General features: G+C 41.3%; 2 protein-coding genes across 5 annotated transcripts; one reads left to right on the top strand and one right to left on the bottom strand.

Moving 5' to 3' along the window:
* Positions 1-7,234: 7,234 nt before the first annotated feature.
* Positions 7,235-17,323, top strand: khdc4 (KH domain containing 4, pre-mRNA splicing factor). Of its 3 annotated transcripts, none has more exons than XR_014801611.1 (14): positions 7,235-7,389; positions 7,810-7,999; positions 10,278-10,406; positions 10,509-10,588; positions 10,685-10,737; positions 10,829-11,007; positions 11,949-12,160; positions 12,630-12,690; positions 13,594-13,645; positions 14,035-14,363; positions 14,679-14,825; positions 15,303-15,384; positions 15,478-15,563; positions 16,503-16,564. XR_014801611.1 is itself a non-coding variant. In XM_084943237.1 (14 exons), exons 1-14 carry the CDS (start codon positions 7,361-7,363, stop codon positions 16,754-16,756), a joined length of 1,911 nt encoding a protein of 636 aa, XP_084799363.1. In that variant the 5' UTR covers positions 7,235-7,360; the 3' UTR covers positions 16,757-17,323. The 3 variants fall into 3 exon arrangements, 2 of the variants coding, with proteins under 2 accessions (XP_084799363.1, XP_084799364.1); XM_084943237.1 differs by having other exon boundaries at positions 15,275-15,384; positions 16,503-17,323; XM_084943238.1 differs by lacking the exon at positions 16,503-16,564 and having other exon boundaries at positions 15,478-15,582.
* Positions 16,396-22,804, bottom strand: LOC146377792 (NADH dehydrogenase [ubiquinone] flavoprotein 1, mitochondrial-like). 2 transcript variants are annotated; one of them, XM_084943243.1, is made up of 10 exons: positions 20,807-22,804; positions 20,279-20,361; positions 20,008-20,178; positions 19,720-19,903; positions 19,456-19,645; positions 19,119-19,331; positions 18,850-19,016; positions 18,682-18,763; positions 17,763-17,908; positions 16,396-17,625 (listed from the first exon to the last, which is right to left on the bottom strand). In XM_084943243.1, the coding sequence occupies exons 1-10, from the start codon at positions 20,888-20,890 to the stop codon at positions 17,530-17,532; spliced, it is 1,416 nt and encodes a 471-aa protein (XP_084799369.1). In that variant the 5' UTR covers positions 20,891-22,804; the 3' UTR covers positions 16,396-17,529. The 2 variants fall into 2 exon arrangements, with proteins under 2 accessions (XP_084799369.1, XP_084799368.1); XM_084943242.1 differs by having other exon boundaries at positions 20,279-20,364; positions 20,807-22,803.
* Positions 22,805-23,665: the final 861 nt, after the last annotated feature.

The raw sequence follows: 23,665 nt of genomic DNA, 5'->3' as shown, positions 1-23,665 counted from the left end.
CTGGCTCAGCGTAACTGATACAACAGGTTCAAAAATAAAACGTGCCATAAAATCTTATTTTTTTACTGTGTTTCCACTTATTTTCTGAAGTTTACAGTATGTCTGCGTCTGTGCTGATGGTGGTTAACTTTTCCTTTAAGAGGACATACCTCCTCATAAAAATAATTCAAGAAATAAGTTATAAACATTTTCATTTTAATGCTCATGGAGAATCTGAGACAACATTTTAGAAAAATAACCAAATACTTCAGGAGACCAAAGTAGTAAAATTCACAAATTATAATATTATTATAATATACAAATTATAATATCTAACAACTCTACATTTTTTTCTTGCCATTTAATAATCAGATGATTCACAGTAGTGATCCCTAAAGTGATCAGCTGAAAAAGGAGGAAGATTTAATAATGGGAGCGTGCAGGTAATGGATAATTTGATTTAATGCTATAATGCAGTTTAAAATGAAACCTAAACTTAAATTTTAGGTTTATTTATCTGCACATGAAGTAGATATATTCAAGAAATACCTCTGGACTGCACAAGAAGCTCTGAAGTCATGTGTCCCATTACTGCTTGAGCAGTAACAGGTTGAAGAGACACATACCAAAAGCGTTTGTCAAAGGGAGCTTGTGTGTGTCTCTGCGTTGCGATGCCATTATTTCTGCAGGCTGTAGAGCTCTCCAGTAATTCATGCCGCCTGCCATGTGTTTCTATTTACCTGGCACGGCTACTTCTCAGCATAACGTTCCCACTGCAGTTATTATGCAGAGCCCTGTGCAGCCACACCACGGGGGCGCTTCTGTTGCAAAGCTAATGCAATATCCATCCACCGTTCACAGACAACTGAGACCCGAGCACCACATTTATCCACTGAAATGGAATTTCTTTCAGAGGAAGCGCCAGCTCAGTATACATTTGAAATAAGGCGCCTTAATATGAGACTCAGTGATTTTGGGACCCCCGGGGTCATACCAAAATGACAGAAGATGGAGGGTGTAGCTTGTGTAAAGATGAAAGGTATCCAAAAAAGACACTCAACAGGAGTGTGGATATTAAAGCACGCAGGGCTTGTTGTTCAATTTTCTGACTCTGCATAGAGGGCAGGTTTGAGGTGTCGATGTATTCTAACTTCCATATATCAGATGATTAAGTCCTGCCACAGATCTGCAGGGATGACTGAGTGTTTGATAAACTTCAAATACACTGTGTTTGGTCAACCCAATGAAATAAGATGGAAAATATTGTCTCAGATGGCAGGCCGGCCAATCTTTAAACTTTGTGTTGGTAGCTGCAGAGGCGGATTTGTGCCAATCATAACTTTTATCCTCTCGTGCAACAGAAGCTTTAGATTTCATCCTGAGACCACAGAGGGTGTCATTGTCTCGAGACCACTGGGAAAAAAAGGGGACAAATATTTTCGTCAGAGGGCATCGCTCTGTTCTACCTGAAGATTTCATAAATCCAGCACATGTCACTTTCCTGGAACCATCGAGCATCTTTCCATTTCAGCACCCCTCACCCCCTCCCATCAGGCTCTCTTCTTGACCAGTGTCTGAGGCTGATGCAGGTGCCCCTCCCCTGGGCAGCCCGCTCAGGAAAGCAACCCGCTGTGTAGACGAGACGAGGCCACAGCCCCGGGCCAAATTCACGCTGTGAAGTGTATAAGAGGCTCCCTTTCTCTCCAGACATACACAAGAAAGATTCCCTTTGCACTCCGCCTCCTCTAAAATTCAATCTGCCCATCTGTTTTCCTTCTCTTAATCACTTTTTGTCCCCTTTACACTTTGCTTTGTCTGCACCTCCATTCCTCTGCATGGCCTCACCTCATGTGATGTTTATCTTCGTAAGTTTCTCATTTTATTTATAACAAAAGGGGTTGGTATTATGACATGTTATCAGCTGTAACATTTATAACACCACAACAGCAGATATCCCTTTCAGGTTGATGATACCCTGCCTGTGATACACACAACCACATGATTAAAAAAAAACTGCTTGTAATTTCTGGTTTGACAGCAAACTGAAACATAGGTACTGACAGTATCTCATTGTTCAACCCAGTCGAAGCCCACCGTGAGGTGCCCTTCTCCTCATCACGTCCCCTGATTTCACATATCTGTGTCAGCCGCCAGGATCAGGCGAGACCCAGGCCTGCGTGCCTTGAAGGGCGGAGGTTAAATCCACCAACATGTACATTACAGTTCACACTTTGCCTCTTACTAGGAAAGGCAGTAAATATGGCATGGGTGCCCTGCTCGCTCCTGCTCCCTCTGTTTTCTCTGTGTCTCTTGCTCCCCTGGCTTCTCCTCTCACAGCATACTGCCTGTAAACAGTAGAGTCAGGCGTCAAGACTTGGCTGACCTCTGACTTCGAACCCTGCAGTTGGTGAGGAACGGATATTCTACATTTCTACATTTCTACTGTGTTACACAAAAAGCTGGAAGGACCTGTTGTGCTCTTCAGATGAAATGAGTTGTTGATTTCTGACAGAAAAATGATTCATATGTTTCTAAGTCAAATGGTACCAACTTAAAGCTCTACAAGTATAAAGATTTTCAGCTTTTCTTAGTCTTGTTTAAATACGTCACATATTGTTTCATTCTTATTTTTATCAGTTAAAAAATATACTTTACCTCAGTGTGCACTTTGTTTTATACTTGTATACATATTTGTATTTATTTGACTCTGACTCTGAGCTCTGAACAAGATTTCCTATGTACCCAGACCTAGTGCATGTGTATAAATGGCAAATAAAACTTTCAAGAATTTATAGCATTTGGTTTTAGGGACAGGAATGTATATGAAAAATGATCTTTTACATTTTTCAGATAAGAAGAGTGATAATTATTATGCTTTACTGAGCATTTATTTACTAAAGACTATCTTTACAGTCACTTGCGTTCAGCAGAATCAAATATAAAGGTCAAGCTGGATAAGTTTGCTTACTGTAAATTTATTTGGCCCAACAGGTTAAAGTAAAACACCAGTATGATAACTATCTAAATGTGACATATAGACCAGCTAATGTAGCTCTAAGTGTCATTGTTAGAATTAGAGTGCCACCTGGAGGTGAAGTGAAAGAAAAAATCAGAGTGAGCGTGAGATCAAGAGTTTGTCTGTGTGGGACAAATCCTTGCCTCAAGAATGAGATTTCCATACCGGATTAAAAGGGTCCCAGGTCCCAGGAGGATGCTGGGGAAAGGGTGGGGTGGAGGCAGATGATCTGCTGTGGTGACCCTTAAAACGAGCAGCTGAAAGAATAAGATTAAGAAGATGACGTAAAAGAGAAATATAACATATTTATTTTTATTGCAATATTCCTAACATACTTAAAAACATTCTTTCTTAAAACATTTAGTAACTGTGCTTCGATGAAGCTCGTTCTTTTGGACTTGCACTCACTTGATTCTGGTGAGACTCGCATGTACTGACTTAAAAGCCAACCAAAATGTGGGACAATGTCTCAATATGTGGGGCAGCGAGACAAGGAGTAAAAATGGTGTTCAGTCCTTCATAAAGTGGGACACCTGGCCACCCTAGGCCTAGTTGCCTGCCACAGCTAAAAAAAACAAAAAACCCACCTAACTTTGGAGAAGACACCTCAGTTCTTTTTTTCAGGGTTTGAAAATTCTTAAAAGTCACAATAAATAAAGAAAGACAGAGGTCCGTGGATTTTAACTGCATTACAGTTTATTTTGGATTCACTTTGCAGGACTCACAGTTCAGCCCATCTTAAACAAACCTTTTGCTCCTCTCTCTTTTTTTCTGATTGGCTGCCCCATGGAAACAGAAAGTTTGAACTGCAGGTGTGTGGGCCGTTGTGAGCTCACAGACAGAGTCTTGTGCCTGAAGTCACCATATTAAGGATATCACCCTCTTCTTGGCAGAGCAAGTAGAAAAAAGGCTGAATTTTTACACTAGTCTGATCATCAACCAGTGTAACAATAAAACCATGTAAGAAAATAAAGGAAAAGCGCCATCGTTCAATTTGAACAATAAAAATCATTATAAAAAATTACTAAATATCTACTCGTCGTCCAGGCTGATTATTTTAGTTTGACAGGCGGGTTGAAAACTGAGGATGAAAAGGCAGAGATCGAGAGTATATCTATTATTTTATTAAATAAGAAAGCATATCTTTTATTTTCAGGATCAATAACAGACTGTCCCAATGGGCTTGCTAGTTCTACACCAAGACTTAATCATGTCTGTACAAACATCACACTACAGTCATGATGTCATACACAAGTAATAGCTTGGCTTGGCTGCACCGTGTTACACAACTTATTGTTCCACCCGTCTGTCTTTGCACTGACTGAACTTCCAGCTCGGGTGGCTCATTAAATGACACACCTCAGCAATCAAGTCTCTAGCTGTGAGGTCACCTCCTGTCCTGATGGCTTAATGCTGCACAGCAAACTCTGTTCACCTGGTAAAGAAATATGATTAATTTCCAGGGCTCAAAGGTTGACCTCCCTTGTAAGCTTACATGCTTGTTTTTTATCAGTGATAATGACTGACGGTCAGTTAAAACAGTGAACTTTACAAGTTAACAGTTTTAGCATGTAAAGTTTACCCTTACCTAAATCTGCATTTAACAAAAAATCTGCAGCACACTTAAAAGATACAGTTAAATAAATTAAACATTTAGTAAAAAGCATGTTAATTACTATAAAAACACCAAAACCTATCCATGACCTCTACTCTAAAAATGATAAAATGATCTTAGGCCCAATAGATAAATGCAAACTGGTATGAAAACATGACACATCTTGATCCTGATCAAACTGAAGAAAGCAGAGTTTAGCAGATAATTTTCAGCACCCTGCACCACAGAACAACAGAAATACAAGCAGGGCTGCCAGTTGTTCAATCTGTTGATTCATGTTGCCCCCCTGCACGGTGTTCTCACCTTCCACAGAAACCTGCACCTCCTGGCCCTGTCTCTGAAAACCCAGGGTGGTCAGTAACCGAACACCTGTACCTACCAGAGTGACTCTCAGTAAGCCAGCACAGCTTAAGAGCCAGGAGGCACGATGCCATTGCCTGGCTTAGCCTATAGGGGCAAATGGGGTCTCTGCAAGACTGGGTCTGTTTTTCTTTACAGAGCAGACTTGGGGTTTTTAATCTTGGGTCACTTTAGAAACATTTAATTTTAAGTCTCTTTACAAAACTCACAAACTGGTCCATGTTAGCAGGAACACATTTGTATCATGATAAGCTGGAGAGGACCCAAGTGCAGGACAATGAATGCTGAATAACTTTAAAAAATTACAAGTTTCAATAGCTTTGATAGTAACAGAAAAGTCCAAAAACAAAGCGAGCCAGAGAAAACATGAGGATACAGCAAGTAAAGCAACACAGCAAATTCAGGAACATAAACTGTTTGACAAGCACTTTGCTAGTGTTGGGTTAGACCCTGTTTTCCTTCAGCGCAACCTTAATTCTTCGTGGCACAGATTGATTTCTCAGAGATTTTGGTCCATATTGACATGATTACATCACATAGTTGCTGCAGATTTACTAGATATGCATCCATGATGTAAAACTCCCTTCCCACTACATCCCAAAGTTACTCAACTGGATTGAGATCTGTGGAGACTGTGGAGGCCGTTTGAGTACAGTGAACTCATTGTCATACGCAAGAAAGCAGTTTGAGATGACTTGAGCTTTGTTTCATGGGGTGTGATCCTGCTGGAAACAAACGTCAGAAGATGAGTACACTGTGGTCATAAAAGGAAGGACACAGTCAGCAACAATACTCAGGTAGACTGAGGTGTTTAAAAGATGATCAATTGGTACCAAGTGCCCCCAAATGTGCTGAGAACATATTCTCCACACCACTATATCACCAAGCAACCTAAACTGTTGATATAAGACAGGATGGAGCCATGACTTCATGTTGTTTATGCCAAATTTTGACCCTACCATGAATGTCACAGCAGAAACTAAGGCTCAACAGACCAGGTAGCATTTTTCCAATCTTCTCTGCTCCAGTTTTGATGAGCCTGTGTAAATTGTAGCCTCAGTTTCCTGTTCTTTACTGACAGGAGTGGCACCCAGTGTGCTCTTCTTCTGCTGTAGCTCATCAGCTTCAAGGTTTGCCAGGTTGCTTATGCAGAGATGCTCCTCTGCCTTAGTTGTAATGAGGATTATTTGAGTTACTGTTGCCCTCATATCAGCTCGAAGCAGTCTGTCCAGTCTCCTCTGACCTCTGGCATCAACAAGCCATTTTCACTCACATTTCTCTCCATATTTTCTCATTTTGTCTTTTTTGTTGAAAACCATATAAATGACTGTGTGGAAAAATCTCAATAGATCAGATGAGATCAACAAGCATTTACCTTCAAAGTCACTTAAATCACCTTTCTTCCCCAATCTGATGCTCGGTTTGAACTTGTCGCCATGTGATTAGCTGATTAAATACTTCTAACAAGGGGTTGAACAAGAGTACCTAAAGAAAACACCAGTGAGTTTGGGGCTGATTACACAACAGGACATAGGTGAGGGTGGACCACGGAAACCAAGACTCATGGCAAGAATACCAAAAAAAAGAAAAAGAAAAAGACACAGAAACACACCAGAACATCAATAAAACCAGAAAGCAGAAACCAAAAAGTAGTATTAAACAGAAATACAAAACTGGAAAACCACACCAAATGTGTTTCATTGTCTTTATTAATAATAATAATAATGATAATAATAATAATAATAATAATAATAATAATAATAATAATAATAATAATAATAATAATAATAATGCTATCATAGTGCTGTAAGTGTTAAACTTCAAACATCAATCTTATGTATGATCAGTCCATACATATATTTACTGAGTGAGCATCATTCATTTGGCTTACTGTCACAGTTTAATTGACAAATTATTCCGCATTTAAAGATGACTGACTGAATATGTTTAAATTTGCGCATTTGAAACCCTAACAGAATATCAACACAAATCAGTGCAGTAACCTGTGTCCTTTCATTTATGAGGTTTTTAAGTAGATTAAGCAGGAGTACACCTGCTAAAACTCACCTCGTCATGAAGCCTGTCCGGCACCTCAAGGGTTTTCTCTTCACTGGAAACTCTGATATCGCCTCAAGAGACACTGGCCAAGGGTAGCACGACAGGTGAGGAAGAAGCATCCCACCTGAACCTTCTGTTTTTTCCTCCTTTTGAACACACTTGCTGGTGTCTGGCGCCCTCTCGTGGCGTCATTGAGCGAGAACAGCAGTAACCGGAGGCGGAAACGGTGAGACACGAAGCGGCTAGCCATCAGCACAGCTGACTGTACAAGCTGTGCAGAAGTCTGGAAAGATTTTCTTCACAGGGATTTTTTTCTATTTGACGAAACATTGATGTCATTCTGTGGGACTCAGAGCAGCGGGTAAGCCTTTAAACCCGAACAGTTTTTGTATTTTTATTGTGCTGTTTAGCCGCCGCCTTTATGCTTTCAGATAGCCGGCTAGCTCGCTAACGTTAGCTGCCTTATGTAATCATGGCCGTGCTGTCGCGCTGCAGCTGGCGAGCAGCTCATGCTTTTTATCCTGTAGCTACTCAAAAACAAAATATTTTAAAATAATTAATTTCGGTAGCAGAGTGCCTGTGATTGTGACCGCAAACTGAATACAAAGGGGAAAAAACCCTGTTAAACCACAGTTCTAGTTTTCAAAGCGTCAACAATAACAGCATTGGGTGTTGTTTGCTTATCCTCACGGTTGGGTTTTTGGGGGGTTTGTGGGCTGAAGTGAGGGTTATACAAACTTTTTTGACTAGTTTAATGTTTTTTTGTCTTTCTGTGCTCTAGCCGCCGCAGCAAATGGGACCAGCCTGGGCCCGGGCCCGGGTCTGGCTCTGGTGGGATGGGGGAGGCTGAAGCTGCACCCACCGGGGCTCTGGATGCTGCTGCTGCTGTGGCTGCCAAGATTAATGCCATGCTGGTGGCCAAAGGCAAACTCAAACCCTCACAGATAGGCAATCCCGGGCCGCCTGATAAGGTAATGAACAGCATGATTTCCAATGTTTCTGTGTATTTTTTATGTGTAATATCTTTAGGTATGTTGGTAAATAGACTTCGGTGAACAGGGTTTACAAAGGGGTTATATATAGAATTAAAAAATTATCTGTTTTTCAACTCTGTGTTATTGTACTTACATCATAACCAATCTGGTCCTTTATCCCCACTTAAAATATTTTTACAGAACTACTGTAATATTTGCTGCCATTTCTGCTGTCCTCTTGGCCAACTTACTCTTACAGAAGACATTTTTAATGTTAATGAGATTTTTTTTAACTGCATAAATAAAGATTATATAAAAGTCACTGCCAAAAACTGATTGCGGCTTCTACTTTGTTACACGAATGTTGTTTGCGGCTCAAGATGACTTTATGTCATCCATGAGGGATGCATTTGACATATGTTTCACATATTATAGCTCAACAAGTTACTTATAGCAGTTTAAATACAAGCAGTCAGTTTTTGGCAAATACCGGAAATCAGTTTTTGGCAGACGATCACTTTTTGGCACAACACCGTAATAGAGAAGCGTGGTATCCAGACTGCACTATACAAGGCTGTTTAATAATTTCGGGGTGGATGTTGTGATTGTTTAACCTACAGTATACAAAATACTTTGCCCAACATCTTCATACTGTAGGGCCACTGTTATTTTCACTTTCTCCTGGAGAGATGATGTCTACCTGAAGTCAAATTATTCATTCATTACTCCATAGGGTCCAGTACAGTAATCATTAAACTTAAATAGAGCTTTTTTTATTTATACATTTATGTTCATCACACAAACTCAACAACTCTGTCGCAGCAGTGCTGTGTTGACCTGTGGGTAAAGGTGCAGAGCATATCAGCAGGCTATGTTATGAAATGGAAAATGCACTGTTACCTAACACATGCACGATCTGTCATGGTGATCATTTCTTGTAATAAACAGCGAGATTCTGTGGGGCGGTATTATCTTCTGTCCTTTCTTAACGGATGTGTTCAATGAGGTAATAAAGGAAGCACCTTTTCTTAGTACTTGGAGAGTTCAAGCAATTAGGAAGCTTCCAATGGAAATTAGACTTTTATAGTTATTCCTATTACCATAAGCCTTATGTGTTCTTCCTGGGGTATCCATACACTTATATATATGTGTACATGTGACCAGCACTGACAAAGACATAAGCAAGATATTCATATTCAGATATTATTGGATTTCATAGAAGATAATTAAGAAAACAGGATATTCAAACACAACAGTGTCTATTTAATGACATTTGATTTAAAGCTTTAACTGTATTCCCACATATTTTCTCTCTCGTCCTGCATTTTTACACTTAGACTCCAACATCAAGGTTATAAGATAACATATACTTCTTTTTTTCAGCAGGTAAATATATATAAGTAACATGTTATGTATTTCAATAAAATGCAATACAGTGCAATCAAACAAATATCTTAACAACGAAGTAGAAACTAATCTGAAATTTAAAAAAAAACAGTGAAGTAAAATTAGTGCATTTTGTTTTTGCATTGCGCATGTACACTACACCTCCACCAGATGTCACTCTTTACAGTTCCAGCTGGAGGAGGAAATGCTGCTTTTACAGACCTGTAAAATGGCTTTTTAGTGCTCACATATATAATGTGGAGGGGTTTGCAGGTGATATTGCAGATTAATGAACAGGACCACTTTCTCTTTAATGCTTTAAAGATTTGTTGCATCAACATTGTGACAACAGTGTATTTTATTGTTAACTTGTAACTTCAATTTTATATTGAGTCAAAACTTTATTAAATCATTTTTAATTCTCAACACTCAGATGCTAATCCCTTTGGGCTCCAAAACAATGTGGTTACCCTTGCGAATAAGAGAGCAGCTTGAAATAGTTTTAACTTCAGAGTTATTCTAATTTTATTGAACCTTTCTGTAACTGGATTTTCTTAAACACTGCACATATCCAATCTGAAACAAAGAAACACAAACTCCCTTGTTGACAACGTCCTCCCGTTCCACAGTCTTGGCTTGAGCTCGGCTGAACAATCATGTCACAGTGCGAGTCATTGCCAAATAAAAGGCGGCAACATTTTCATTACCTTGTTTTCAAAGTCTTTGGAAGCCAGAGTCGTAATTGATAATAAAAATCTATTAATTGCCAAATCCTACATGAGTGGAGACACAGGATTATTTTGTTAAAATGTATGTTTTAAGTCTCCAGTATAAAATAATGAGCTGTGCCTTGACTGACGCATGCTTCTTGTTCCGTATCCTCTTTCAGGTCCTTGGTGTCGGAAAGCCTCCAGTGCCGCCAAAAGCCAAAGACGACCTGGTGGTAGCTGAAGTTGAGATCAATGACGTCCCAATTAATTGTCGAAATCTCCTGACACGCGGGCAAACGCAGGATGAGGTCAGCAACAATAAGGATGATATTTTCAAAAGTTAGGTCTGTTTCTTAGCTAGGGGTTTGCGCGTGATGTGTTTTGTAATTTTTAATATGGTTTGTCCACAGATCAGTAAAGTGAGCGGTGCTGCAGTGTCGACCAGAGGCCGTTACATGACAGCAGAAGAGAAGACCAAAGCGCTGACGGGGTGACTGTCTCTCATTTTCACTAACCGAACTGATAGTAGACCCGGTGTTTGATGTTTTTATGTAAACTCGGCCTTGTTTCTGCTCATTCCAATCAGGGATCGACCTCTGTATCTACACGTCCAAGGACAGACAAGAGAGCTTGTTGACAGTAAGTATTCTTTTAAACTTCAGTCAGTCATAAACGTTTGCCTTTGTGTAGCTCGTAATTCGACTGACAGTTTCTCTTCTCCCTTTTCCAGGAGCAGTTAATAGAATCAAAGAGATCATCACAAATGGGGTGGTGAAGGCTGCAACTGCTTCATCATCCTCTCCATCTTTCTCCTCTACTGGGGCTTCAGTCACAGTTTATCAGCAGAACAACCTCCCTGCTCCTTCACTGCCCCCTGTGACCCACCACAAACCACACTTTCAGTCAGGGGTAAGGCAGTTCCCACATGGATGCAGGTCATACTCTCTGTTTCCACCTAATTTTGCGCACTGATCTGTTTACCAGTTGCCTCAATACACTTACTGTTTTTAGAAAAGGTGAGGGGGGTGAGATCATACATAGTTAGCGTCATATTTAATGGATGCCTTCAAAAGAACAGTAAATAGGTTGCTTTAGATTTTATATACTTCAGAAGTGTAAGACTTGGAAGACTTCAAACGTCTAGTGCAGACAAAGAAGCTGCGATTGTTTGAATGAAAAAGACATTGATTTGATTTGCATCCAACCTTCGGTAGCAGTCAATTTAACAACAGTCTTCACTTGGAAAAAAAAAAAGGACATTAGTGGTGTGCGATAAATACAGAGGCACTACTGCCAATACCGATGCTTTTTAACTTATAAAGGTAGCTTATGTAGGGGAGAGCGGTGTGCCATGATTTATGAGATGAATAGGCATCAGTTTAAAAATCTGAACACCTTTTAATGACCACCAAATCCCTGTAACTGTCACTTTCTATAATAATTAGTTAACACAACAAAACCTTTCAAGTTCTGTTGTTTAAATGTGTTATAGGCTTTAAATAAAACAGGTGATAACACAGAACACAAAAAGTTTCAGACATTTTTCATAGTGCATGTTTGAGATATAGTTTTCTTATTAAAATAAAAAATGTAACACAATTCATACATTGGAATACATTCTGACCTTTGAGGATAGAGTATCGATCCAATAAAAGTGTTTGTCTCGATACTGTCGATATTTGGAATGATCAGCCTACCTCTAGACATTCATGAATTTAAAAATGTTTGGAGATATACTGGAACTAATGTCTAAAAGGGGGCATAAATGTAGGGGGGACTGAAAACTGTCAGTATGGTAATGCGTTTAGTCATAGTTACTGCAACCCCTCATATTTTCTTTCATTTCTCAGATGCATTTTGTTCAAGATAAGATCTTTGTGGGCCTGGATCACGCTGTCCCGGGCTTTGCAGTCAAAGAGCGTGTCGAGGGGCCCGGCTGTTCATACTTGCAGCACATCCAGGCTGAGACCGGGGCCAAAGTCTTCCTCAGAGGGAAAGGATCCGGCTGTTTGGAGCCTGCCTCTGGACGAGAGGCCTTTGAACCCATGTACATTTACATCAGGTGGGTATCATCAGTCTTTGTCTATTAAAGACGGCACAGGCTAATGAAGCGTTGTCAAAACACTGCCACACTCTGGAGTTTTCTGCAGTAGAGCGCAGTCAGAATTTAAAGTAAATGTGATTACTGCTTTTTTTACCAGTGCCTGGTGGGATGCTATTCACTGTAATGGCCAAAAGGTGATGGTAATGCAACTACAAACTATTTGCCACCCACTACTAAACAATAACATTAAAAAGTTCTGATTACCGGGTGTTAGAATAATAAGATGGTAAGATAAGATAGTACTGTACAGACACGAAGCCCAAAACTACTTCAACTGTCATATAGTTCTGTGTAAATTTCTTTTAGAAAAATTAGAAAATGAAGTCTGGTGCAAATATGTCACATGCAGAGTCAATAGAGAACAGTGGATTTCAAATATTGGTAGTTTTCCATGATTATGAACTATTTTTGCTGTTTTTCTCTCCAGTCACTCGAAACCTGAAGGACTTGCAGCAGCAAAGACTTTGTGTGAGAACCTGCTTCAGACAGTGAGTACTCCAAGTGTCCATTTTCCCCATTCCAGCTTCAGCAGACGGTCCTCAAGCATTAAAACCAATTTTCAGATGCTCCCTTATCCACAGGGTTGCACAGCAGGTAGCTCTGCATATTTGTTTTGCCGGATATTTACTGCAGACGCCTTTCCTGATGCAACCCCAGAGGGATTTTTGTCTCCTCACGGGATCGAACTGGAAATCTTTTGCTTGTTAGGCAAAGGTGCAAACCCCTACACTGTGGAGTCACTAGACAGTCCCTGAGCATTAATAAATAATAAGTAAGTTATGAGTGGTGGCCTGTCACAGATTAGTTATGAAAAGTGTTTTTTCTTTTTTAACAAAACAACTGGAAACAGTAATGGTGCGAGATCAATATTGCAAATGAACAATTAATTAAATCGCTGGTGGCACTGATGTTTCCACACTGTGTTAACTCTTTAAAACTATTGCTGTTGACACTCACTGGTGATAAAACGAAAATGTTTTTAAACTAAGCAAAGAAGCACGCACTTCTTGTGGTTTAAGGGATCACTGATCTCAGCTTCTGCAGATGCGCACATCGGTTACAGAGCTGTAGATAGTGAAGGATTATTTGTGTGCTGCACCACAAGCGGAGACCACAAATATTTTCTGCAGACACAGACGTTTTCTTAAAGGTGGAAACTCAAAGGGAGTTTGTGCTGTAAATGTTCGAAGGCGTTTTTTTTTTTTTTTTTTTTTTTTTTTTTTACTGAATCTTGATAGATCTCGTTCTTTTACAGTTGGTTTTTACATTTTTTTCTTTTATAATGGTTACATTATGTTGAACTCTTGTCTTTATAGGATGACTTTCAAAGTAAATTTTTTATTTTTTTTTAAACTATTAACAAGATTAAATGCAATGTTCCTCTTTTCTAGGTCCATGCAGAGTATTCTCGCTTCCTTAATCAAATGATGCCAACACCACAAGGTACTCCACAGCTGGTAGTTTTTCTGTAGTTTCTGTTGCTGTACCAAAGCTCTTTTTCTTTAACTGAAAGCTGTAAGATTCTCAGTCTAAGGAGCTTGGAAAGAAAAGCGTCTGGACTTCTTTAAGTTGTTTGAAGACGTTTCACCTCTCATCCGAGAAGCTTCTTCAGTTTCAGTTTCAGAACTGAAGAAGCTTCTCGGATGAGAGGTGAAACGTCTTCAAGCAACTTAAAGAAGTCCAGACGCTTTTCTTTCCAAGCTCCTTAGACTACGATGACCTGGATGACTGAGAACCTTCACAGACATTCTCAGTCTAACACATCTGTTTATTGACATCTCTGTGAGAGCCTCATTCTAGCTGTTTTTCTTGTTTCTTTTGTTTTTATTCAGGGTTCGGACAGCCTCCAGTAGTGAATGGGATACCTCCTCAACCTCCTTACTACCCCCCTACTGGCTACCAGCAAGGCTACCCACTGCCCGTACCCCCACCTCAGCCTCAGCCCCAGCCTGTCCCTTCACCTTACGCTGTCCCACCTCCTGTGCCGCCAGTGGCTGCCGCTGGTGTTCCCTCTCAGTACCCTCTCCGCCCAGCTCCAGCTCCTATTCCTGCTGCTGTCCCTGTACCTATACCTGTCCCCCTCCCTGCCCTTGTCCCCACTGTAGCTCCTGCACCCGCGCCTGCACCAGTACCTGCTCCTGCTCCTGACATCTTGCCACAGGTAGGATTCATTGTAACATGGCCTTAAAACTAAAGCAGGCATCCGGAAACACAAATAAAACAAGATTGTGTAAAATCTTTGACTGTACAACAATCCCATTTTTTTCCTAGGTCCACTTAACTCTTTACCCCTTGAAAGCCAACTAGGAGCAAATCTAAACATCTGACACAATCAAAACTTCTGCACAAAATTAGATCTTTGGATTACTACTTCTTTAATTTTACTTTTATAAACTGTGAAACCCTCGCCATGGATATGTGTCATAGCAGGCAAATCAGTAACCAGACGATACTGTTGTTTTCGTCTTTTGTGCAGACTCTAGCCCCTCCTGTACGTTTACCTCCCTCTGCTGCAGCACCACCCAAAGTTTCACCTCCTGCTGCCCCAGCCAACCCACCACAGAAAAGACGCTTTACAGAGGAGGTGCCTGACGAGACAGACAGTGGCCTGCTGGGATACCAGGTGATACATTTCTTTTGCATTTTCACCCCCTCATCATTCTCTGGTGTTTTTTTTTTTTTTTTTTTTTAAACACCACCTATATTTTATTTTCTCCACATCGTGGTCTCCATGTTTGTTTGTTCCCTGTATGTATGTCGGAGTCCTCATTGTCACGAGTCACCTTCATGAGCCGAGGAAGCACTCTTACCTCTCTTTCCGATTTCTGTCTCCTAACATATCATCTTTGCTCTCTTCAAATGTCTTTTGTACCTTGGTTGAGATAGCTTGGAGAGCTGTTAAAAGTATCTTTCATAGTGGACGGGAAAATATCATTATAATCACAGGTTTGTGGTAAGCTAGCTTTTTTTTCACTTTGGTGTTGTAAATAGGTGTGTATTGTTTTTTAGTGTCAGGGCAGGGCTTAGTTGAGGATGTCTCCTAATCGTACCTGTGTGTTTTTCTGCTCATAGCATGGACCCATTCATATGACTAATTTAGGTGCAGGCTTCTCCATGGGCAGCCCTGAGAATCCAGGATCCCAACCACAGAGTTCCTCCAGCCCGTCGTGTGAGAGGGACAGGTGTGCAGATTTTACACAGGATGTTGTTCAGGTTAATAATATTCACAGGTCAGTGAGAAGAGTTCACTCACTCCCTCTCTTTGTGTTCTCCAGTAAGCAGCTAATGCCTCCACCCCCCTTGGCTGTGAATGGAGCGAGACCCAAGGTGGAAGAGAGAAAGGCACCGCAAGGCCCCGCCGGTAAGGGCGTTATCCTGTGGATTGACAAATCCCTGCCCAAATCCAAATCACGGACTGTGACCCTCTTATAAGCCTGGCCTCAATTTTATTCACAGCCTTAATGTAGAGCTGTAGAGTCAAATGTAAATCCTCTCCCTGCCTACTAGACTATCAACATTTCAGTTCATTGAAGCTGGGTGTCTGTTACATAAACCCCCCAAAAACAGATTTAGTTTCGTTTTTCTTTATATTTAATATTAAAGCCGCTCCTGGTTTTGTGGCTGAGATAAATGCAGCGCCCGCCACAATAAGCCTCAAACGGGCTTTTCCAGGATTCTGCTGCTGTGGCTACACATCTCAAGATAATGAGGCGGAGCTATGACTCAACACCTTTTGTGTGCCTTCAACTCCTTTTTATAAAGGAGTGCGATTATGTCGAGCCGTGACGACATCATCAGTCTGGATTGTCCGACGTTCGTTTTCCTCCCTCGCTAACGAGAATCTCTCCTGTTTTTGTGTTTTTCTCTTTTTCTCTGTGTTTTTCTTCTCTTCCATGTGTCTCCGGTGTGATGATGGATATCGGTTGGGGGTGGGGCACGACTCGTCCTGTGACACCGTCTTGCTGCTCGATTGGATGGCCCCTAACGCTCCCCACCAACCAATGGCTGCTTTTGAATGGCCGCCACCCCCCTCCTCAAACCGGCTGACATAAACGTTGATTTACATTTGATCTATTAACTTTTTGTTTCTCCCAACATGTGTTTGAAATAATTACCTTTGACTTGAAATGAGCTGCTGCTGTTGTTGTGTATGTTTTCTCTCTTTTTCTCTTTCTCCTCTCCACATGTGCTGCCTTTCTCTCTCTCTCTCTCTCTCTCTCTCTCTCTCTCTCTCTCTCTCTCTCTCTCTCTCTCTCTTTTTTTTCCTGTTTTTTCTTTTGCTCTCTTCTTGCTCTTTTAGCACCTGCAGTAAAAAGACTGAAAACAGGTTTGGTGGCATACACCGGCGGCTCTTCTGATGAAGAGGAAGACCACCCCACCTCAAAAGCCACCTCAGGGCCAGGTAACCCTGGGGCAGTTCCCCCTACCTCCTCAACTACCATCACCACAACCACCTCAGGCTGGGCACAGGGTTATCGCTGCCCTCCTCCACCACCCCCTCGAGCTAAAACACAGCCGCAGCAGCAGTCTATACCTTTCTGGATGGCACCCTAATGCAGAAAAAAAAAAAATCTGAACTCACCGAGTGCTTTCTGCTGAGTCTTACAGGATATTCACCCAAACTGAGCCCATCTGTTCGTCACAAGGATGACTCGTAACAGCTCTGTGTTGGTTTCAGGATTTAGCACTTGGGTCTAAATGGACAAACTAAAGTTTTGTAAAGACTCCCATTTGTTTGTTTGACTGTCATTAGTCATTGTTCAAAGAAGGACATTTGCCGGAGTGATACTTCAACGTTTAGTCTGGATGTATAGATGGTCAGTTGAGCAATATTCTGCCTGCCTTCTTGGCGTGAATCGAGGGAAAACCTGCACCAGCTCAGCTGTGTGTCTCTGTGAAATGATAACACAGACTGTAAATCACAGACCAGTTTTCCTTTCATCCTAACACACCTTTTCCTGTTCCCACTCTTTTCTTTCCCCAAAGTAAAAACAAAACAAACATCAATCACTTAATCCTTTCTTGATCATCTCCTTTTTTTGTACAGATCAGACTGGACATGTACGCAGTGAAGCATTTGAATTTATTTCGCAAGTTTATGAAATAAAGCTAATTTATTGACGTATGTGTTCATTTCTTTCATTGCGCCGTGCTTCAGTTAACTAACTTGAAGATGTCATTGCTGCTTTTATATCACCAAAGCAGACTGGTTGTCCACACATAGCTTTTGCGATCAGGATAACTTTGATCAATAAGTAATATTTACACTTAAAATAAATGATCTATGGAATGATTTGATGACAGACTGAATGGGAGGCATTTCACTTTCAGATCATCTCGACCTCTGGCGCCCTTGCGGGATTTTTCTTGTTATACTGAGCAATGCGGCTCTCCATGACTGGCCTGAAGTGGCGGATCAAACCCTGCACACACAAAAGGAGAAAAAAAAGAGGATAAACGCCCCTGACTCTTCACATTTAGCATTTCTTTTGAAATTGAAGGCTCAGTTTTACTGAACTTGTGCTTAAGTGCTTAAAACACCTCCAAGAAAAAATCTCACCTGCACAGGCCAAGCAGCTCCATCCCCGAGAGCACAAATGGTGTGTCCCTCTATCTGCTTACTGAGCTCCCAAATCATGTCAATTTCTGAAACTGCTGCCTCGCCTTGGACAAACCTCCACATCATTTTATCCATCCAGTCCACTCCTGTGGGAGAAAAAGGAGAAAGGAGTTGAACAAGCATTATAAAATTACAATTCCTGAAACTTTTAAGCAAAGTTTTACCTCGGAGGAGTTATTATCGACCCTAATCTTAATCCAATTCTAATAACGACTTAAAAACCTATTTGATATCTTAAAATAACCGTTGTAGCTTCCTTTTGTGTTCTTCACAAACTAATAATCCAAATCCTGAAGCTAATTGATTAAATTACTCACACATTAGGACTCTAGCTTTACTAAGAGAATGAAACGAGTGCTGTTGCACTGCTTGTCCAAATTACTGCAAAAAATTATACATATTTAAAAAGGCTTTTTCTAACCGAGATCTAAAAAGCATAAACTTTCACTCAAGACTTTTTTTTTTTACATTACACATGTGCAAATAAAATGCATCAATACAGGCTCAGATTATGATTAATTTGGCATAAAACTTCTGTTTTACCAGTATTATGTTTTCAGTGCTTCGATAATTGTACTCTTACAGGTATATCTTACCTTACCAGAGTGTTTATTTTGCTATAATAACATATTTGAGCACTTATCACACCTATGTACCCTTCAGGCATGTCCTGAGTAGTAAACGCTTCACCTAACCCTGATGTTCTTGTTGACAGTTCACACAAGTGCTTATTATAGCTCAATGAAGAGAGAAGAGCACTGTAAGGAATGTAAGGAGGATGTAAAAAGATTTTAAAGGCTGAGATAATGGATGTTTTAACAGTTACTGCCTGAGCCCAGTGTTGAATGTAGTTCCTTACCCTCCCTGCAGGGGGTGCACTGTCCACAGCTCTCGTGTTTGTAAAACTCAACCAAACGTGCAATGGCTCGGACCACATCGGTCTGCAGAGAAGACACATCAGTCAGATTTTCTTTCTGCTGTCACTGAGGAGCCTGTGAAACGTGCAATATTTCAGGCAACTGTTTACCGATTTATCCATGACTATGACAGCTGCGGTTCCCAGGGCACTCTCTGCACGAACCAGGTCATCGAAATCCATCAGCACATCATCGCACACATGCCGAGGGATAATGGGAGTGGAGGACCCCCCTGGGATCACTCCTAATAGATTGTCCCAGCCACCTCTCACTCCTCCTGCACCAATCATACGAGAGAAAAGAGGAAAAAAATGTGTAATGTTTCATAAACTCTTCATGGACAGAACTGGATTAAACACACACACACACACACACACACCTGCATGTCTCTCTATCAGCTCTCTCAGAGGAATAGACATCTCTTCCTCCACTGTGCATGGGGTGTTTACGTGACCAGAGATGTTGAACAGCTTCGTCCCAGAGTTCCTCTCCCTCCCAAAGCTGGTGAACCAAGCGCCGCCTCGACGACAGATCGTAGGCGCCACAGCAACTGTCTCCACGTTGGCCACCGTTGTTGGGCATCCAAACACCCCTTTAGGGAGAGAGAAAGAGAGTAGTAAATAACTATAATTAGAATATAACCCTATTTTGCAGTTTCTTAAACCATAATTAAGTGCTGCAGGATATTGGAGGCTGCTGTGGAGAGTTTACCTCACCTATGTCTGCAGGGAAAGGCGGCTTGAGCCGGGGCTTCCCTTGTTTGCCCTCAAGAGACTCGATTAGAGCCGTCTCCTCTCCACAGATGTATGCGCCTGCTCCCCGCATAACAAACACATCAAAGTCATACCCAGAGCCGCAGGCGTTCTTTCCAATCAGCCCTGCTTTGTACGCCTCATTAATGGCCACCTGTTTGAAGAAAACAATTAAGACAAACGCACTTCATCCGCGGACTGTTCGTCACACATCCATCCATACATTACCTGTAGGTTTGATGACTCATTGTAAAACTCCCCTCTAATGTAGATGTACGCGGCACGAGCTCCCATGCCTCTCCCAGCCACCAGACAGCCCTCTATAAGCTTATGGGGGTCATGACGCATTATCTCGCGGTCTTTACATGTCCCAGGCTCCCCCTCGTCAGCATTCACCACCAGATACTTCGGCCTACCACATAGCAAACGCGGAAAGTCACAGACACGCCAACAGATTATTTATTCATGAAACCTTAGCATCATTCACAGATTGTTTCTGTTCCCTCTTCCTCCTACCTGCCATCGCTGGGTTTGTTCATGAAACTCCACTTCATGCCTGTCGGAAATCCTGCTCCTCCTCTGCCACGAAGCCCCGAGATTTTCACCTCATTCAGGATCCAGTCCTGTCCCTTCAGTATGATCTCCTTGGTCTTATACCAATCTCCTCTTTTTAGCGCTCCTTTGAGTCTGGGAGAAAAAACGGAAGAGAAGAGCAACAGAGAGAGATAAGTTGTTTCTACAGGTCATTAGAGAGTAATGAAGGTGGTTTTACTTCAAATACTTTTACCTCCAGTCATGTCGGCCATATAAGTTAGTAAATATCCGATCTTGGTCACTCAGAGGACCAAATTTGGTCTTTTTTGGCTTCACCTGCTGGAAATGAGAAAAGTTTAAAAAAAGAAAAAGAAAAAAGGAAAAGGTGTGGCTGAAAAAAGCTGTCAGTCTTTCTGAGTTTGGACATCTGCTGCCTTAAACAATCTGTAATGTTCTACTTCTGAGATTAATGCTGAGGTGATTTGGCGCCATATCAACAAATTAAAATGCCAAACAATACAACTTTTGTGAAGCTTAACATAAGACTACTACTGAATTAAACCCAGGAGTACTTTATAGGACTTTTTCAAATTGCACAACACGCATTCATCTTCGTCTTTTACTGTAAAATCTACAGTAATATGGGGGGGATACACGTTTAAAGACCACAAGTTGCTCTAAAAACATTAGTGGAACGATCCGGATAATCTTATTTTCACTCACAAACGTGCCACTTTCTTCACTGTGCTGTGTATTGGTGTGTGACCGCAGGCCTACCTACCTGTGGCTGCGCAGCAGTGCTGTAGGTGAGTCGTGGAGCAACCTGACGCGCCACAGCGCCCCACAGCATCCGCGGAGGCAGCATCCTGCAGGGGGCCCAAGACACCCACCCCCAGCTCACTTTTAAACTGCTTTAAACTCCAAAGCTGCTTCTCCCAGGGTCTACGTTTTCTTAGAAGATCGAGTCGACTTTTAAACCTCGGCTGCCGAAGGAGCTGCAGCCTACGCCTGCTGGTTCAGCTTAATTAAACTAAGAGGATTAGAGACCACGTCACGTCCTGCTCGCGGAAGGTACCCGTTAGGCTATGTTATGCACGCGCACGCACGCACACAGAAACAATTATTGGGTCACCCAAAAACTATATGCTCACTAATATGGAAATTGTCATGCCAGCTGATCAGTGGCCATGAGTACTATTCACAGAGAGTCACTTAGAAGAGTGACGAAACGTTTTTCCCACTGAAAACATTAATTCCAGATGAACAGAATCAACTTTTTGGGATTTCCTTACCTGGCTGATTGAGCGTGCATCGAGACAATTATTGGGTCAGTATCAAAGCCACATCCTATCGTTTTTAAGGGATTTTGTGCACAGTTTACATGGTTATGTACGAATTATTAATCTGAAAATAAACATGGCCTCCTGGCATGGTGGTGGGGGGCACAGATGTATTTATAGGATCCGTGAGGCCTGCTTTGCCACTTCGGTTGGCATTTCACTTGTCTTGGTATTTTGCGTGCTGGTTGACTGGAAAAGTTTACTGGAACACTTGAGGTGTTATTGATCACACCTCAGCTTTTCCTTTTAATCTTCTGTGAAAATGCTCCATAGATGATTGAACTTGAACTCGAAACACACAAATATTACTCACTTTAAGTGCAGCCGAGTTCCACGGTGAGACAGAGCCAGAACAAAATTAGGACCATGAAAGCAAACCAGCCACGGTTTATTTTATTATTCACACCTGTGCCTTTCATAGGTCAGAATGACTTCCATGTTAAAGACCTGTTCACTTTTTCCCCCACACCATTTCCAGCTCAATCACTTAAACTAAGAAATAATGGGCTTAAAGTGTTGCGTGCAAGTTTATTTCCCCGGTGTTAGGGTCAGGGGGCAGAAAAAGTGAGCTCAAGTTCAACCTCCATTATGATCCAAAGAAATCATTCAAGCACACAGTCATGGCCACTTTGTTAGGTACATCTGCACAACTGCTCGTTAACACAAATATCTAGTCAACCAATCACACTGCAGCAACCATACTAGGAAACCTGAGCAAACCATTGTTGATGGTGCCAGACGGGCTGGTCTGAATATTTGAGAAGCTGCTGATCTACTGGGATTTTCCCCAACAATCACTTCTTCAGTTTACGAAGAATGATCAGAAAAGAAGAAAATATCCAGTGAGAGGCAGTTCTCTGGAGATTGGCCAGACTGCTTCCAGCCAATACGAAGGCAACATCAACTCAAGTAACCACTCGTTACAGCAAAGGAACGCAGAAGCAACACAATTAACTTTGAAGCAAATCGGGGTAAAACAACAGAAGACCACAGGAAACTGAAGCTACAATTCACACTGATAAGACAAAATTGAACAAGATGAGCAACTGATAAATGTGCAGCAACTATGTAATGGTATAGTGTCAGTATTGAATATGGAGTGTTCCAGTTGTGAATTCAAGAATCAAGTTCTGAAAGTAAAAGGGGTCCCAGCTCAATACTAACAACGTTTACCTATTAAAGTGGACAGTGAATGTAACAGCCAAGCAAGTAAACATAAGAAATATTTAAAACAAAATATTATGTTAAATGGCTTGTATTTGTATAGCGCTTTACTTAGTCCCTAAGGACCCCAAAGTGCTTTACACTACAATCAGTCATTCACCCATTCACACACACATTCACGCACTGGTGATGGCAAGCTACATTGTAGCCAAAGCTGCCCTGGGGCGCACTGACAGAGGCAATATTAAAGTAACAATAGCATAAATAATCAATTCGATTCTATAAAATCCAAACAAAACAAAAAGAATCATTAAATAATCTGTCTGGAATCGGGACAAACGAATATTTGAAACAATTACTCTTTAATCTGTCAGCATAACGATGAACTTTGTAAACAAACAGTGATCGCTGACTGAAAACACAGTGCCAGCTCAGTCTATACGTTCCTGTCACCTAGCTCAGGCACGCTTCATTTCCCATCACTTTTCACCTTTTCTGACAATGCCATTGAAAGCATAACTGACACCTCAGTGAGGTGATATTTCACCAAGATTAGCTCATATTACAGATCACTTACTGGCACTTAACAAGAAATGTCAGCACAAGAATGTTAAAAATAACAGCAGCACTTTTTTTCTGCCCACATAGCTCAGTCACAACTATTTAATTATTAAATGTTGGGGGGTCTTTTTAGTTTAAGTTTAAATTCACTAGTATTACAGATATAGTGCGTTATACTATTTCTCAACTCTCCGTGGATTTTGACATCGGACTTAGAAGATTGCCTATGTGCTAGTTTTTAAACCCCAGAGAAGAGGGACAGATGGAGGGCAGTTAGAGAATCAGGAAGTGCAGAGGAATTTGTAAGGAGGAAGTGAGAGCAGCTATGAAGAGGATGAAGAGTGAAAAGATGGCTGGTCCTACTGACATACAGTACCTGTAGAGATATGGAGATGCTGGTAGCAGCAGACTTTTTAATCAGTTTGACATAATCTTGGAGAGTTGGAGGATGCCTGACGAGTAGAGAAGAAATGTACTGCTACCGATCTTTAAGAACTGGGGTGATGTGGAGAGTTGTTGTAACTACAGAAGAATAAAGTTGATGAGCTGTAGCATGAAACTATGAGTTATTCAAG

Source organism: Perissodus microlepis, chromosome 11, assembly GCF_051167445.1.
Source record: "Perissodus microlepis isolate ML-2025 ecotype Zambia chromosome 11, ASM5116744v1, whole genome shotgun sequence".
Taxonomy (NCBI): Eukaryota; Metazoa; Chordata; class Actinopteri; order Cichliformes; family Cichlidae; genus Perissodus; species Perissodus microlepis.
Note: the sequence above shows the minus strand (reverse complement) of the source record. Positions and strands in the feature narration are given on the sequence as shown.

Bases quoted from the DNA above. Each gene is read 5' to 3' on its own strand.
- khdc4 (XM_084943237.1), top strand. From the start codon at position 7,361: ATGTCATTCTGTGGGACTCAGAGCAGCGG. The intron at 10,407-10,508 runs GTCAGCAACAAT...GTTTGTCCACAG, and splicing joins GCGGGCAAACGCAGGATGAG to ATCAGTAAAGTGAGCGGTGC. The intron at 11,008-11,948 runs GTAAGGCAGTTC...TTCATTTCTCAG, and splicing joins AACCACACTTTCAGTCAGGG to ATGCATTTTGTTCAAGATAA.
- LOC146377792 (XM_084943242.1), bottom strand. From the start codon at position 20,890: ATGCTGCCTCCGCGGATGCTGTGGGGCGCTGTGGCGCGTCAGGTTGCT. The intron at 19,017-19,118 runs GTGTGTGTGTGT...TGATTGGTGCAG, and splicing joins GCTGATAGAGAGACATGCAG to GAGGAGTGAGAGGTGGCTGG. The intron at 17,909-18,681 runs GTAAGGAACTAC...TTTCTCCCACAG, and splicing joins GTGCACCCCCTGCAGGGAGG to GAGTGGACTGGATGGATAAA.